Consider the following 15,561-nt stretch of genomic DNA (forward strand, 5'->3'; position numbering starts at 1 on the left):
GGAACATTACGGTTATTAATTACAGCACAGGAAGAGAGTTTGGCTAATCTGGTGGGAGATTATAGGTTATTAGTCTCGGGCTATTGAACATCTATGAGGAAGAAACCTCACTTGCTAGTCTTTGCACATACTGGTCAGTCTTCCATAAACACCCATCCACAAACTCCCAAGGAAAAAAAAGCTTTGCCACTCCTTTTGAGCATGGCCAATATGAGTAACAGTTTGTCTGATTTACCATGGGCCAATTGGTCTCAGAGTCCTTGACAGGCCTTGCTTATGTCAAAAATACATATTCACCTAGGGCTTCCTCTACTCATTATAGGATCTACTGTCCTCTGGACCTCAAAGGGCCTTGGACATGTAGTTAACTATTGTACATACTGGCTAAACACTGGTGCACATGAAATTATATTAGAAAAGAATATACAAAGGACAAAAAGTTATAAAGTAGCCTGCCTTTAAACAAAAGTCTGTGTAGATAATGAAATACAAAAGAAATCTAGATGCTATCATAGAGTAAAGGAGTTTACTAGACATGACAGCCAAAATAATGTTTTCTTTTTGGTTGACATTCTTATCCAGATAGCTGTAAAATTATACAAAGAGTCAGCATCCTCGAAGCACAGTATTTGCAGGTCCCCCTCCCCTGCAAGGTTTATTTTTATTCAAATGAGTGATTTTGTTGCATTTTTGTATGTTTGATAAACTAGAGGTCAGAAAAGAACAATGGATCTCCTGGAACTGAAGTTACAGATAGTTGTGAGCCACCATGTGGGGGGTGGAAAGACAAATCTGGGTCCTCTTCAGGAGCAACAAGTATTTACAGCTAAGCGTTCTCTCCAGCCCAAAGTTGTTGGGTTTTATTTTTTAAATTTGTGTGTGTGTGTGTGTGTGTGTGTGTGTAAGTCAGGAAATGTCACAGTTTGGTTATTTGGTTCTTTTCCACCTTGGGATAAGGGGTGAGACATCCACAGGTGACACAGACTTGGGTCTTTAGGCTTCCATGGCAAGTGCTTTTCCCTTTGGGGTTTATAACTGGCTTTTGAAGTCTTTTTAAAGAGTTACATTAAATTAGTGTATGCTCTCTGTACTGTGTTTAAGAGGGCCCTCCAAAATTAGTGATTTTTCTTTTTATAAAAACTCATTTGTATTTATTTATTCTGTGTGGAATTGAAATTGCCATTGCACTTACCCAGAGGACAGAGGAGTTGCTTTTCTTCTATTCTGGGGACGTGGGGATCAAACTTAGGTCCTCAGGGTTGGCAGCAAGGTCCTTTACTCACTTAAGATGTCTCTGTGCACCACTCCCCTTTTAATTTACTTTTTGATAGGTATTATTGATGTGACTCTTTGGCTCTCCTTGAAGTCTCTATGTAAACCAGGCTGTCCTTATGATCCTCCTGTCTCCTACCCTTCTTGTGCTGGGATCACAAGCATGGGTTAACAAGGGTGTTTAATGGTTGTTTGTTTGTAAACAGGACCTGTAGCTCTTGCGGTCCTTTGAACTCCTTCTGAATGTAGACTAGGGGTGACCTTGAAGTCAGAGATATTGCCTGCCTCTGCCTCACTGGTGCTGCCTGGCTGCTTTTTTATTTTAATAACTCAGTTAAAAGTAAAGTAATGCTAGAGGATTTGTTAGTTTCTTCTTCCTCAGTAACATCAAATGAGAGAGTTTGGTTAATAGAATTCTGCTTTGACGGGCTAATCCTGGAACTTCTGAAGACATTTCTTGGGATGAAGTTTTCCCTCAGTGACATCAGGAAACTTCCTTTGTTGCTAGGCAGTTCATGGGTTTGGGGTTTCTTGTTTTCATCCCTGAGTTATAAGTCTTTTTGGATGATGATAACAAGGGCTTGAGACTTTTGAGCTCATGTCACTACTTTATAGCAGAATAGGGTGTATACTGTCCCTATCCTAGCTCAGAAACAGACTGTTTCCCCAGGATGACCCAACATCCTTCAGTGAAGTTATTTTTTTAGAAGCTAGATGTGTTCATTGACACTTGACAACAGCAATCCAATCTCTAGGATCCATGGTAGAAGAAGAGAAACAATTACCGGCTCTCTAACCTCCTCAGGTGTGCTCCTGTGCCCTTAAATGAATGTAATAAAAGAAATGTAAGAAAGAATTAGGAACCATAAAGGGTATTATCTCTGTTTTTACCCTTATGGCCAATATAATCTGTAAGAAGTCAGACTTTGGGTTTTGATTTTGGAATAAGATCTCACCCTGTAGCAGAAGCTAGTCTGATACTCACTTGATAAGTGGCTGGGTCAGCTGGAAATCCAGATCATTCTTCTTTCTGTCTGTGGGATTATAGTCATGAAGCACCACACCCAGCTTCTATATGTGGAGTTTATAAATATGTATACATACACACTCACACATGTCTTAGAGTATATTTTGATACACGTGTACTTTATACATGGAAGTTTTAACATAACTTGAAACTTCAAATGTCTAGGAAGAAGAAAGAAAACGTCAAGAGGAAGTGGAACGCCAACGCCAAGAAAGAAGATATATTTTGCCTGATGAACCTGCCATAATTGTACATCCAAACTGGGCTGCAAAAAGTGGCAAGTTTGATTGCAGCATCATGTCTTTGAGTGTCCTCTTAGATTACAGACTGGAAGATAATAAAGAACATTCATTTGAGGTAATGTTAAAGCTTGAATGAGGGTCTAAATAATCTCCACAGCTGTAACTGTTTAATGTATTTCTTAAGTTTTTTGGGGTAATGCTAAAGCTTGAATGAGGGTCCAAATAATCTCCACAGCTGTGGATGTTTAATGTATTTCTTCTTTTGAGTGTTTCTTTGACTGCTCCCTCCCATCATTCTTGTTGGTGTGTATTCATTCATTATTTACTAGGAAAAGTCAGGTTTGTTCTCTAAGGTCCCTCATAGATGCACTATACTGCTCACTCTCTGTGGTGTGCTTTGGTCATCTGTATTTCCCTGTAAATTAACAAATCAGCTCTCAGTCATTCTTTGTTTTTCATTTTGTTTTGTTTTTACAAGGCTATCTCTAGTAGCTTTGTCTGTGTGGTCATTTTGTCTGCTTGACATGTGTGCCTGGTTCCTGTAGAGGCCAGAACAGAGAGTCAGATTGCCTGGATTTGGAGTTACAGCTGTTTGTAAATCACCATGTGGGTGCACAGACCCAAATATGCTCCTGAAAGAGCAGCCATTGCCCTGGGCGTCTCTACATACAGCCACTAGTTGGATAGAAGCTAGGGCTGTAGTCATGTCTAGGCAGTTGCTTGTTCGCTGAGTTATACTCATGGCTCAGAACTTTTTTCATCAGGTTTCCTTTCCAAAAGGTAAAACAAAATAAATTCAATTATCCAATGTCAGAAATTGCTACCCATCTTTTCTGTGGGTTTTAGACTGGCTTCCCTTGTGACATCCTTACCTCAGCCTCTTAAGTATTATGTTTACAGTTATAGGCCATCGAGTTGTCCTTTTACCCTTCTCTTTAGACCTTCTTTCTTGATGGTGGTATAATGTTTTATTGTTTTTTTAGAATTAAAGTACTATTTAATATAATTGAAAATTTTCTGACTGATTGGATTATAAGAGAAAGCAAGCAGTAATACCTTTCAACCTAAAGTTTGTGTTCTGTCTGGGTTGTCTTGTCTATCTCTCATCTAAATCTCTTTAGTACATAGCTCTGGCCATGAACTCATAGGGATCCACTTTCCTCTGATTCCCAAGCTTGCAGCACCATGCTCAGCTCTCTTTTGTTAGTGAGGGGGATTGAATTCAGGCCTTATGGGTGCTCTGCAAGGCCTCTACCACTGATCTATATCTCTGTCTTGCTTTTGCTTCTTAATAATCTTTACTGAGTTTCTAGGATGGCCTTAAACTCAGTCTGTAGTCCAGTTAAGCCCTCAACTTTATGATTATTCTGTTTCAGTATCCTTGGGGACTGCCATCACATAACTGCAATCACTAAGCATAACTTTTTATATTCTGTTATTATGTTTATTCTCTTTATTTGGTTCTGTGTTTTGTGAGACAGTGTCTCATGTAACCCTGTCTGGTGTCATCCTTGATGTATGGCTCAGGCTGGACCTAAATTCTGAGATTCCTCTTTCTACCATTGATGTGTGGGATTACAGGGATGCAGAACTATATTAAGCTCTCAGTATGCCCAGGGATGATGGTGAACTGTTGATTGATCTTCATGCCTTATCTCTCAAATATTGAAATTATAGGAATGTACCAGCATGGTTAGCAATATATTTATGTCGTTAAAATTTTCTTTTGCACAAGGCATGATGATATGAGTTTATAATCCCAGCAGTCAGATCATGAGTTCAAAGCCAGCCTGACTACCATAAAAAGACTTTGTCTTTAAAAATTTTTTTCTTTTTTGTGCTAGACATGGTAGCACATACTTTTAATACCAGCACTTAGGAGGCAGAGGTAAGTGGATCTCTGAGTTCAATTTGGGGCCAGCTTAATCTACATAGCCTGTTGCAAGACAGCCAAGACTATAGAGAGAAACACTGTCTCAAAGAAAAAAATTTTTTGGTTCTTTTGAAGATATTTATTATGCACAAGGTGGCTGTGGCTGGCCTGGAACTCCCATAGAGACCAGAGTGGCCTGGAAGTCACAATATTGCGCACCTCTGGCTCCCAAGGGCTAGCTCTTGACAACCTTCATAGTCTCCACATCACTCACATTCATTTTTATAGCTGTGGGTTTCTTTATTTCACTCATAAAATATCATAGTTCTGTGATAAGACATTGCTTGTTAAATGAATTACTGCTGGATTTATTCAGCATTTCTATTGAATTTGTTTATATTAATGCTTATATCTTTTTATAGGTTTCATTGTTTGCAGAACTTTTCAATGAAATGCTTCAAAGAGATTTTGGGGTCAGAATATACAAATCATTGCTCTCTCTTCCTGAGAAAGAAGACAAAAAAGATAAGGAAAAGAAAGGCAAAAAAGAAGAGAGAAAAGATAAAAAAGAAGAAAGAGAAGATGATATTGATGAACCAAAACCAAAACGAAGAAAATCTGGCGACGATAAAGACAAAAAAGAAGACAGAGATGAGAGGAAGGTCTGTACTTTCCAGGATAAGTCAACAAAACTTAGAAGGTTTTGGTTACTGCTTTTAGATGGTAACAAAGGCCAAGCACTAAAGTGTTGAATGTCCTGTTGGATATTTGACACAGACCATATGAAACCTCTTAAAAAAAACTAGAGCTGGTTATAGGCCCACACCTGTAATCAGAAAGAAAAGAGGAGGATCAGGAGTTCAGATCCATCCTGAGCCATATAACAAAGCTATATATAGCTAGTTTTCTGATATTTCCCTCCATCTCGATCCTTTTCTTCTTTCTGTTCTTCCTTCCTTATTTTAATGTATATGCTTTGCCTATATGTATGTCTGTGCTCCATGGGTGTGGTTGCTGACCTCTGAGACCAGAAGAGCGTATGGATCCCCAACGCTGAAGTTAAGTTACGTGTGGGAGCATTCCCTGGAAGAGCAGTCAGTGCTCTTGTCTGAGCCAGCTCTCTAGCCCGTCTTCTATTTTTTTTATGTTCTTCTCTTTTTCTTTCCCTTTCTTCTGTGAGCTAGCTGTGACCTCATTCTCCTGCCTTTACCTCCAAGTGCTAATACTACTGCTGTGCCCCACCATGCCACATATAAATAGGTTATTATTGTAAGGAGAAGTGTAATTGGAATTGTTAGAAATACATCCATTTACTGAGTTTGACATTTACCTGTCTTTTCATGAGATATTGCTTAATTTTAAGTCATCTTAAATTACAGAAAGAGGAAAAAAGAAAAGATGATTCTAAAGATGATGATGAAACCGAAGAAGATAACAATCAAGATGAATATGACCCAATGGAGGCAGAGGAAGCTGAGGATGAAGATGATGGTATGTGTGCATCAGACATCCTCAGTGCTACAGAATGGACCAAATATTTTCTTTTTTTCAAGCTTTTGACATTTTTTTTTCCTTGTCCTGCTTAGTTCCTGATACAGGCCTTTAGTGCAGGTTAGCTTTAGCCAGCACTGTTCTTTCTCAGTCCCACAAGTGAGAGCTGTGGTTTATTAGCTCATCCTAACCCCCCAGCTGCTGTACTCTAAGGAATAATTGAACACTTGCTAGTGCTTGTGTCTTCTGTTTCATCAGTGTTGGTGGCATTATAGGTCCTTTTGGGACATTCACTGTGATTCGTGTGCAAGTCAGGTGTGAACCACATGCACGTCTGGTGCCCCTGAGAGTCAGAAGAGGGCATTGGATCTCCTGCAACTGGAGTTCCATCTGGGAATTGAACCTGGGTTCTCTGCAACAGCATTAAGTGCTTTCAAAAATGTTGGCCCAGTTCTTCAGCCCCTGAAAATGATAGCTTTAACAAACAAAATTTTGTTTTCAGTTAGGGTCTAAAATGGTGATTAATCTTACTGTAATCACATTTGTTTTACAGATCGGGAGGAGGAGGAAGTGAGCAAACGAGATGACAAAAGGGACGTCAGCCGATACTGCAAGGAGAGACCCTCAAAAGATAAGGTGGGTTTTTTCTTCTGTTTCCTTAGGATAAGGTAGTTATTGATTCTATATTCTCTAGAAAATAATGGTTTCCTTCCCTTACACTTACTGCTTTGGGGGTATTTATGTCTGTCACACTGTTGTTTTTAATTTTGTTGTGTTTCATATTCATGAACAAAGTCCAACCATTTAAGAGCCATACTTTCATATAAGCAGAACCTCAATTTCTCTCTCTCTCTCTTTTTTTTTTTTTTTTGGTGGTAGTAAAACTGTATATTATATCTTGTGTGTGTTTTAGGAAAAAGAGAAGCCTCAAATGGTCACGGTTAACAGGGATCTGCTGATGGCCTTTGTTTATTTTGATCAAAGTCATTGTGGTTACCTTCTTGAAAAGGACTTGGAAGAAATACTATATACTCTTGGATTGCATCTTTCTCGGGCTCAGGTAATCAGTCAATCATGTGAATTTAATTACTCATCCTTTCTGTGGGTTTTAGGCTGGCTTCCCTTGTGACAGTCTTACTTCAGCTTTTTAAGTATTATGTTTGCAGGTATTATCTGTTGAGTTGGCCTTTTACCCCTCTCTTTAAACCTTCTCAACTGTTAACTTTTTAAAAGAAATTATCTTTTTTGGTTTTAGGTCTTTTTTTGTTTGTGTTTTGTTTTTCAAAATAGGGTTTCTCTCTGTATCCCTGGCTGTTCTAGAACTAGCTCTATAGTCTTGGCTATTAAAGAAACTATATTTGGGGCATGCCTCAGTGGGTTAATTTGTTACCCACAGTGTACTTGTTGCTAAATTTGGTAATATCAGTTTAATTCCTGGGGCCCAAATGATAGGAGGAGAAACCCAGCTTACAAAAGTTTACATCTGGTCTGTTGCTCAGACACACTTCTCTTTTTAAAGTTATCTTTGGGGCTGGAAAGGTGGCCCAGTGGTCAAGACTGCACTGCTCTTGCAGAGAGCACCCAGGTCAGATGGCTGACAACTGCCTGTATCTCTAGCTCTGAGACACCCAGTACCCAGTTTATTCCCCAAATACATGGGTGTGTACTGACACACACTTGAAAAAACTGCTAAGCAGTTTTGTTTGGGCTTTTTTTGTTTTGTTTTGAGGCAGTCTCCCTGGCTGGCCTGGATCTCTGTGTAGATCAGGCTATAGAACTACCTCTGTCTCCCTAATGGTGGGATTAAAGGCATGCTCCATCCTCCCAGAGACAATCCCCCCCCCCATTTTTTAAAAAGCTTTTACTTATGAGTTCACTCCCTCCCTTGTTCCCTATTCTTCCATGATACAGAAGGCTTTTCTCTCCATTGAAAAAAAAGAATGTTTACCCTTTCTTCTAGTCCTCTTCCTCAGGACCAATATCATCTATAACTACTTCTAGAGCTTTTTAAGTCACTCATATTACATGATTGTTCCAGAAGGTGACACTGTTCTGTATTTATAGATGGGGCTCCTTTTTTACTTACTAATTCTATCATAAAAGTAGAATATAGGAGAGTTCAGTGACTCACACTAAAACCTAGTACTTGTGTATTTGAGGCAAGAGGATCACTCCAATTTTAAGGCCAAACCTGACTCGATTTTAAAACACAAAAAGAGAAAATAGACTTGCATTATTCTTAATATATGCTTCACATTCCATTATATGGGCGTTTCATAACTTAAGTAGTCTTATTGCTGAGGGTGTGTGGTTGTTTGTTGGGAGTGGTTGAGACAGGCTTTTTTCTGTATAGCTCCAGCTGTCATGTTATTTACTATTTAGACCAGGCCAGCCTCAAACTCAAAGAAATTTACCTGCCTCCACCTCCCAAGTGTATGCCCACTTTCTGGTTGTTTTTGTTATTTGGAATTAAACATTTACTTTAAAAGTTTGAGTCAGCGTTTCTATTGCACCTGTGCTCTTAGCACTTTGGAGGTGGATGCAGGACTACTGAGAGTTCAAGGCCACCCTAAGATGTTATATATGCATAGCAAGACTGTATCTTAAAAAACACTGGCCAGGCAGTGGTGGTACACGCCTTTAATTCCAGCACCTGGGGGGCAGAGGCAGGTGGATCTGAGTTTTCAGCCAGCCTGGTCTACAGAACAAGTTCCAGGACAGCCAAGGCTACACTGAGAAACCCTGTCTCAAACAAACAAACAAAAACAACAAAAATCCCCAAACAAAAACAAAACACTGGGCTTGTGAAATGACTCATTGGGTTAAGATCCCTGACCTCAAGGCTGTGGGTGTGAGTTGGACACTAGGAACCATAAAACAGAAGCAGAGAGCTGATTCCTACAAGATACCCTCTGACTTCTACATGAGTTTCATAGCACATGTGCACCCACACACACAATAGAAAATAAACATTCCTCAGTTTTTTTTTTTTCAAATAATTTAAATGTTCTATTTATAGAGAAAATACTTAAAATTCTAAATACTGTCCACTGATTAGTGGCAGATATTGAGAATATGATCACAGTGGATGCTTAATCTTTTTGAAATTGACAACACAATTCACAGAGGATCAAGAAATGCACTTCAGGGCTGAAGAGATAACTTAAGACTTAAGGCTTACAGTTTAAGACTACTTACTGTTCTTAGAGCTCAGGTTATTTACCCAGAGCTCAGGTTATTTACCCAGCACCCACCTCAGGCCACACACAACTGTTCAAACTCCAGTTCCAGGGGTTCCAACATCGTCTTTTCTTCTGACCTCTCAGGGTACCTGGAACTCATGTGAGTGCAAATACATGAAGATAGAACACACCAAAAAGATTTTACAAAGAAAGAAATTTGCTACAGCAGGTGTGCTTTCTGGAGGCAGACGTAGGTGGATCTAAAAGATGTGAAGCAGGAAGAAGCACAGCCTGCTTCAAGCTGGAGTTCTCAGTAACAGCCATTAGCCAATCTGAATAAGGCTCTAGCTCAGTTCTGCAGTGGAGAAGAATATTTGCATCTTAGTCATTTGTTTACTTTCGCGCATATATATATATAAAATAGATAAAATGTATTTTCATCTTACTCTTTATTTGCTTACATAATAGGTAAAGAAACTTCTTAATAAAGTAGTACTCCGAGAATCGTGCTTTTATCGGAAATTAACAGACACCTCCAAAGATGATGAGAACCGTGAAGAGTCAGAGTCACTGCAGGAAGACATGCTAGGTTTGATTGTGTTAACATTTGGGCCTTTGTGGTTTATTTTCCTTTTGCCTTTAGTTTGTTTTCAAATAAAGTTTGTCCTTATAGCCTGTGCTGGACTTGAACTTAAGAGAACTTAGGATTCTCCTGCCTTAGCCTCCTGGGTGCTGAAATTACAGGCACACACTACTCACTGGCCAGATCTTGCTTTTTTTGTTTTCTGTAACTGTATTATTCATAAGTTGCTAAAATAAATTTTTTATATTTTAGGAAACAGATTATTACTTCCAACACCAACAGTAAAACAGGAATCAAAAGATGGAGAAGAAAATGTAGGGCTTATTGTGTACAACGGTGCAATGGTGGATGTCGGGAGTCTCTTACAAAAACTGGAAAAGAGTGAAAAAGTAAGAGCTGAGGTAGAACAGAAGCTCCAGTTACTAGAAGAGAAAACAGGTGAGGCTGCTGGCAGTGTGCGAGGGGTTTGTGTGTGTGTGTGTGTGTGTGTGTGTGTGTAAGTAAGAGAGAGAGAGAGAGAGAGAGGGAGAGAGAGAGAGAGAGAGAGAGAGAGAGAGAGAGAGAGAGAGAGAGAGAGAAGCTGGAGTTAGAGTTATAGGCCATTGTTAGCTATTCCATTCTGGGTGCTACCCTATCTAGTCCTGGGCAAGAAGAGTAGGCTTAAGACTAAGACTTAGCCTATTTGAGTACCACATAGATTTTACCATTTTCTGTTTTCTCTATATAGTCACAGAAATGGAACCTTGAGACTGGCACTTAGGGGACAGTAAAAGGTGGCTTTTTGTGATTTTGAGAAACTTGGTCTATATAACAAGTTCCAGATCAGCCAGACAGCTACATGGTGAAATTGTCTCACAAATCAAATAAAAAGGGACCTGAAGTTAAAAGTATAACACTGTCTAAAACTCTTGATAGTTTGCTGCTTTTTTTCTTTCTCTTTTTAAGACAAGGTCTCACTTTGTAGCCTAGCTACAGAGTCATGAAACTCACTGTGTAGCCCACGTTGGCCTCCAACTCACAGTAGTCCTTCATTCTCTGCCTTGGCATTACAGGTGTGTGCCAGCATATGTGGCTTGTGTTGTACTTTATAACTAGTTAAAAATAATTTAGCTTTTATAAATATTTCACAGAATTTGAAGTTTGGGGGAAGTTGTTTGTAGCAGTATTGAAGACTGAGTCAGGGCCTCATGTGATTTAGGTGTATTGCTGCTGTCGCTGTTTTCCTAAGTCTTTATGTGTGTTTTACCTCTGAGGTGGCTAAAGGAAGGTTGTCCACACTGAGCTTGAACTCGTGCAGGCAGGTGGTGAACTTAGGATCTTCTTCCCTTAACCTCCTGAATAGCTAGAATTACAGGCATCATGTCAGCTGCTTTTACTTTTTATAGTTTAATTGTGTGTGTGTGTGTGTGTGTGTGTGTGTGTCTGTCAGTGTCAGTCACACACCGTGGCATACCTGTGGAGGTTAGAAAACAACTTAGAATGGGTTTTCTTTTTCCGAATTATGGATTCAATATGGTGTATTTTGAAAAAAAATTTTTTTAACAGATGAAGATGGAAAAACTATATTAAACTTGGAGAATTCTAACAAAACCCTTTCTGGTGAACTTAGAGAGGTCAAAAAAGACCTTGGTCAATTACAAGAAAACCTGAAGGTTTCAGAAAACATGAATTTGCAGTTTGAAAACCAATTGAATAAAACACTCAGAAACTTATCCACAGTAATGGATGATATCCACACTGTCCTAAAAAAGGTGAGATAATTTGTCTTTTCTATGTTTTCATGGTTTATTTAAAGTTTAAAATTTATTTCTCACATTTTTTAATGTAATTTAATGTTGTGGTCTTTATAGTTTTTTTCTAAAAACAAATAGTTAAATATTCCTGGCATTTCAGCCTTCCAGAAACTATTCAAAATTCCCAAAGTGACTATTTTCTTTTGAAAATTATATGCAAATGATTAATGTATATATATTTATTAGACCACATATTTGGCTAGATTTATTGCTTTGTGGACAAGCCCTAGGCTGATTGTCCCAAACCACTAAAACTGAAGAAAAATTTGGTAGGAGCATATTAAAATTAATATATTGATATTTACCAGTCACTGAGTACTATTTTAAGCTAATTTCAGAGTAACAAGACACTAAAAAGTGTATTTTGTTCCTATTTTATAGGATAACATAAAGAATGAAGACAGAGATCAGAAATCCAAGGAGAATGGTTCAAATGTATGATAAAATACTTTTGGTGATGAGAAGTGGTGTTAAATAATGTACTATATAAAAAAATCATGATACAGGAATGTTTGAAGGCAATGCATGTTTGATTTTAGTAGTATAAACATGTTAGTTTAAATGATGTATAAAGTTTTATGAATGTGAGTCTGCTTTTGAAAATTGCCTGTAATTTCTAGCATTCAAATTATTAAATACTCAGTGAAGAATTTTGCATTGCAAAATCTTTTAGGATGAACTTTGTTATAGTTTTAACCCCAATAAAGTTCATCAGTTTAATTGACAATAACAAGTAATTACTAAATGTCTTTTTTTGAAATATCTAGAAAACTTGCTTTTATTTATAGAACTATTGTTAGTTTTATAGTTCATTTTTTAGTGTCAGTATGTGTCATAAATAGCATGCTCCTTAATATTTGCAAATTTTTTAACTGATATTTTCAGTGTTTAAATGTACTTGTTAAGAAGTCTGTTCATAGACTGGGCCTAGTGGCACATTCCATTAATTCCAAGATTTTGAGGTGGAGGCCAGGCTGGACTACATAATGAGACCTAGTCTCAGAAACGATGCGATTAATCCAAAAGACACTGTCTCTAAAAACCTACAACTAAGAAAGTGATAGAGAGCTAGCATTGTGCTTAGAGTTTATAGAAAGTAATAGTCTTGATGTACTGTTACTGCACTCAGTTAATTGTTTTCCTTGCCCTGGATACTTCTATTTTAATTTTGAGAAGTTAAAAAAAATACAAAGCAGTGGACATCAAATGTACAGTTTAGTAACAAGCCAGTAGATTGTCAGATTGATTGATGCCTTAAGTTAAGTCACTAATTAAAAATATTTTTTTAATTAACCTGTGTAGTTCTTCAGAATCTTGTGGATGTTTTTAAGACTTAAAAGGATAGAAAATATGCTTTACTGTAAATCAGTGCGTTTTAGTTGGGTAAATTCATTCTTCAGAGCATATTTGATAATGAAAAGTTTTAAGGTATTCTCTTGGATGGATGCTGCTCACACCTAGTTGTTAGAGGCCTAGCACGTTGCTTAAAGTTCTGTGTTATTGTAGACAGTTCCAACAAAGGCCTCCTCAAGCCCATATGCCAATAGTGCGTAGCTGTGGAAACACTGCAAGGAAGAGAGGGTAAGGTGTATCAAGTTTTACTGGTAAACACAAACTTTGCCAGGTGTGGTAACACAATGTTTTTGATCCTAGTACTTGGAGACCAGAGGCTCTCTTGTGAGTTCAAGGCCAACCTGGTCTACCTAGTGACTACTAGAACGCTGGGCTATGTAGAGACTCTGTCTATAAAAAAAGGGGAAAGAAAAAAAAAACATGTTATTTTTCTAGAATAGTGGTCAGGTATTCACGGTAGATGAATGGTTGTGTGAAGTGCCTGTTAACCATTACCTAAGCTAAATAGATGACAGGGCTCTCAGAAGTGACATTTAAAGGGCCTCGGGTTTTCCAAACCACTCTCTATGTTAAAATGATGTCTCTTCTTGTTTTCTTTGTGGGGGATTATTTGTTTAATTTATATTTTATGTGTATAGATGATTTGTCTGCACGTATATCTGTAATACATAATATATTCATGGTGCCTACAAAGGCTGAAAGTGGGTGTTGGATTCCCTGGAACTGTAGTTACAGATGGTTATGAGCTGCTGTGTGGGTTCTGGGAATTGAACTCTGCTCCTCTAGGAGAGCAGCAGACTGCTGAGCCACTTCTAGTACTCTATTGGGTGTCCCATCCAGTCCAAAGTGTTCTCCTGTGCCCCCAGTTTCTCTGTGTATCCTTGGCTGTCCTGGAACACTCTATAGACCAGTCTGACCTTGAATTTACAGAAATTAATTGCCTCTGCCTCCCAAGTACACACCTGGTTCTTAAAACTGTATTTTTATGTAAAAGACTATAATTGTATAGTAAGGTGTGTATTTTATGTGGTACTGTTGGGTTTTGTTTTGAGACAGAGTCTCCTATAACCCAAGTGTAGTAATTTATACCTGTAGTCTCATTTCCCAGGAGGTAGAAGCCAGAAATTAGAAATTGAGGGCAACTCTGAACAGATAAGAAAGACCCTGTTTCTAAAACAAAAGGACATTAATTTCCTTTAAAAAAAAATTGCTGGATGGACTTTAAAATGACTCAGGGAGGTACAGATGCCTATTGCCACGCCTGACAACCTGACATACACCTACAAAGTGAAACTGTGTCTGGGGAGAGTTGGGAAATGACTCAATGGTTAAAAGCACTGGCTAGGGCTGGAGCAATGGCTCAGCAGTTAAGAGCACTGACTGTTCTACCAGAGGTCCTGAGTTCAATTCCCAGCAACCACATGGTGACTCACAACCACCTGTAATGAGATCCAATGCCCTTTTCTGGTGTCTAAAGACAGCAACATTATACTTACTTGCATCAAATAATTAAATCTTGGGGGGGGGGGAGGTACTGGCTAGTCTTTAAAAGGACCTACATTTCCAGCATTCATGGTACCTAACAGCTATCTGTAACTCCAGTGGACTCTTCTGGCCTCCTTAGGCACTGTACATTGTATACAAATATTGAAAAAGACATTTATGCAAGTATGACACCCATACAAAAATAGAGAAAAATCTCAAAAAAGAGGGAGATACTTGAGATATGTATGGCTCAGCAGCTAAGATCATTGGTGTTGTTGCATAGAACCGGGGCTCAGTTCCAGCACCCACACAGTAGCTTACAATCATCCATAACTCTAGTTCTAGGGTATCTGATACCCTCTCCTCTAGTGGTAAAACACTGTGACCAAAGCAACTTAGAAAGAAGGGTTCCTTTTGACAGTTCTAAAGGGATAAGGGTTGTCAGCATCATGACTTGGAAATGTGGTGCATGGTAGACATGGCAGCAGGAGCCACTGAGAGCTCACGTCTTGAACTGCAAGCTTGTAACCTCAAAGCTCTCCCTTCAGTAACATGCTTCCTTCAGCCACGCTACACCAGCTAGTGTCTTAAGTATTAAAATGCCTGAAATTTATGGGGGCATCTCATTCAAACTACCATATAGGTTATTTCCATTGTTCTATAGAAAGCCAACAGTTGGATGAGGAGAGAGGTATGGGGGCAGGCTTCTCAATATAGCTGGGCATAAAATATAGTAGTTCACAGCTGTAATGCCACTATTCTGAAGGTTAAGGTAGATAAAGTCACAAAGTTCAAGACCAGCCTGGGTTAGAAACTGGAAGTAATACTTTTGAAATGGTTAGCCCTTCATTACCACGTATGTGTGGCAGTAGGGAATAGGGGAAGCACATTGGTTTAGGGTAAGGACAAAGATCCATTTTGTTGTTTGTTTTGAAGCTCTTTGGTGTTGGAGATTAAATTAAACTCAGGACTGAGTGAATACTAGGCAAGCATCCCTAAAAATAATGGTTAAGAACTGTTAATTGGATGTGGTTGCAGAAGCCTGTGTTCCCAGCACTTGCAAGTCTGAGCCAGGGAGGATCGAGAGTTCCAAGCAGCCTGGACTATATAGAGAACCCTCTTCATCCCACCAACCCCTGAGGAAAAAAAAGTCACAAGGAGGACATTTAGACATGTACATACACCTCAATTTTTTTAATCTCTCTGGAACTATTTGGTAATACTCAGCGTGCTTTTTGATAGGAACCTGGTTTCTATTCG

The 15,561-nt window shown here is 38.7% G+C and overlaps 1 protein-coding gene across 4 annotated transcripts in view; it reads left to right on the plus strand.

Moving 5' to 3' along the window:
• CCAR1 (cell division cycle and apoptosis regulator 1) overlaps nt 1-12,709 on the plus strand; it is a 37,302-nt gene extending 24,593 nt beyond the window's left edge. For 3 of the 4 annotated variants that reach the window (XM_080938163.1, XM_080938164.1, XM_080938166.1), the window contains 9 exons: nt 2,465-2,656; nt 4,837-5,076; nt 5,794-5,905; nt 6,459-6,541; nt 6,819-6,965; nt 9,556-9,676; nt 9,923-10,108; nt 11,216-11,421; nt 11,845-12,709. In XM_080938163.1, the coding sequence (XP_080794289.1) occupies nt 2,465-2,656; nt 4,837-5,076; nt 5,794-5,905; nt 6,459-6,541; nt 6,819-6,965; nt 9,556-9,676; nt 9,923-10,108; nt 11,216-11,421; nt 11,845-11,904 (1,347 nt within the window). In that variant the 3' untranslated portion in view covers nt 11,905-12,709. Of the gene's footprint in view, nt 1-2,464; nt 2,657-4,836; nt 5,077-5,793; nt 5,906-6,458; nt 6,542-6,818; nt 6,966-9,555; nt 9,677-9,922; nt 10,109-11,215; nt 11,422-11,844 lie in introns of those variants that run through there. The other variant, XM_080938165.1, reaches the window with a different exon arrangement.
• Nucleotides 12,710-15,561: the final 2,852 nt, after the last annotated feature.

This window comes from Micromys minutus (genome assembly GCF_963924665.1).
Source record: "Micromys minutus genome assembly, chromosome: 25".
Lineage (NCBI taxonomy): Eukaryota > Metazoa > Chordata > Mammalia > Rodentia > Muridae > Micromys > Micromys minutus.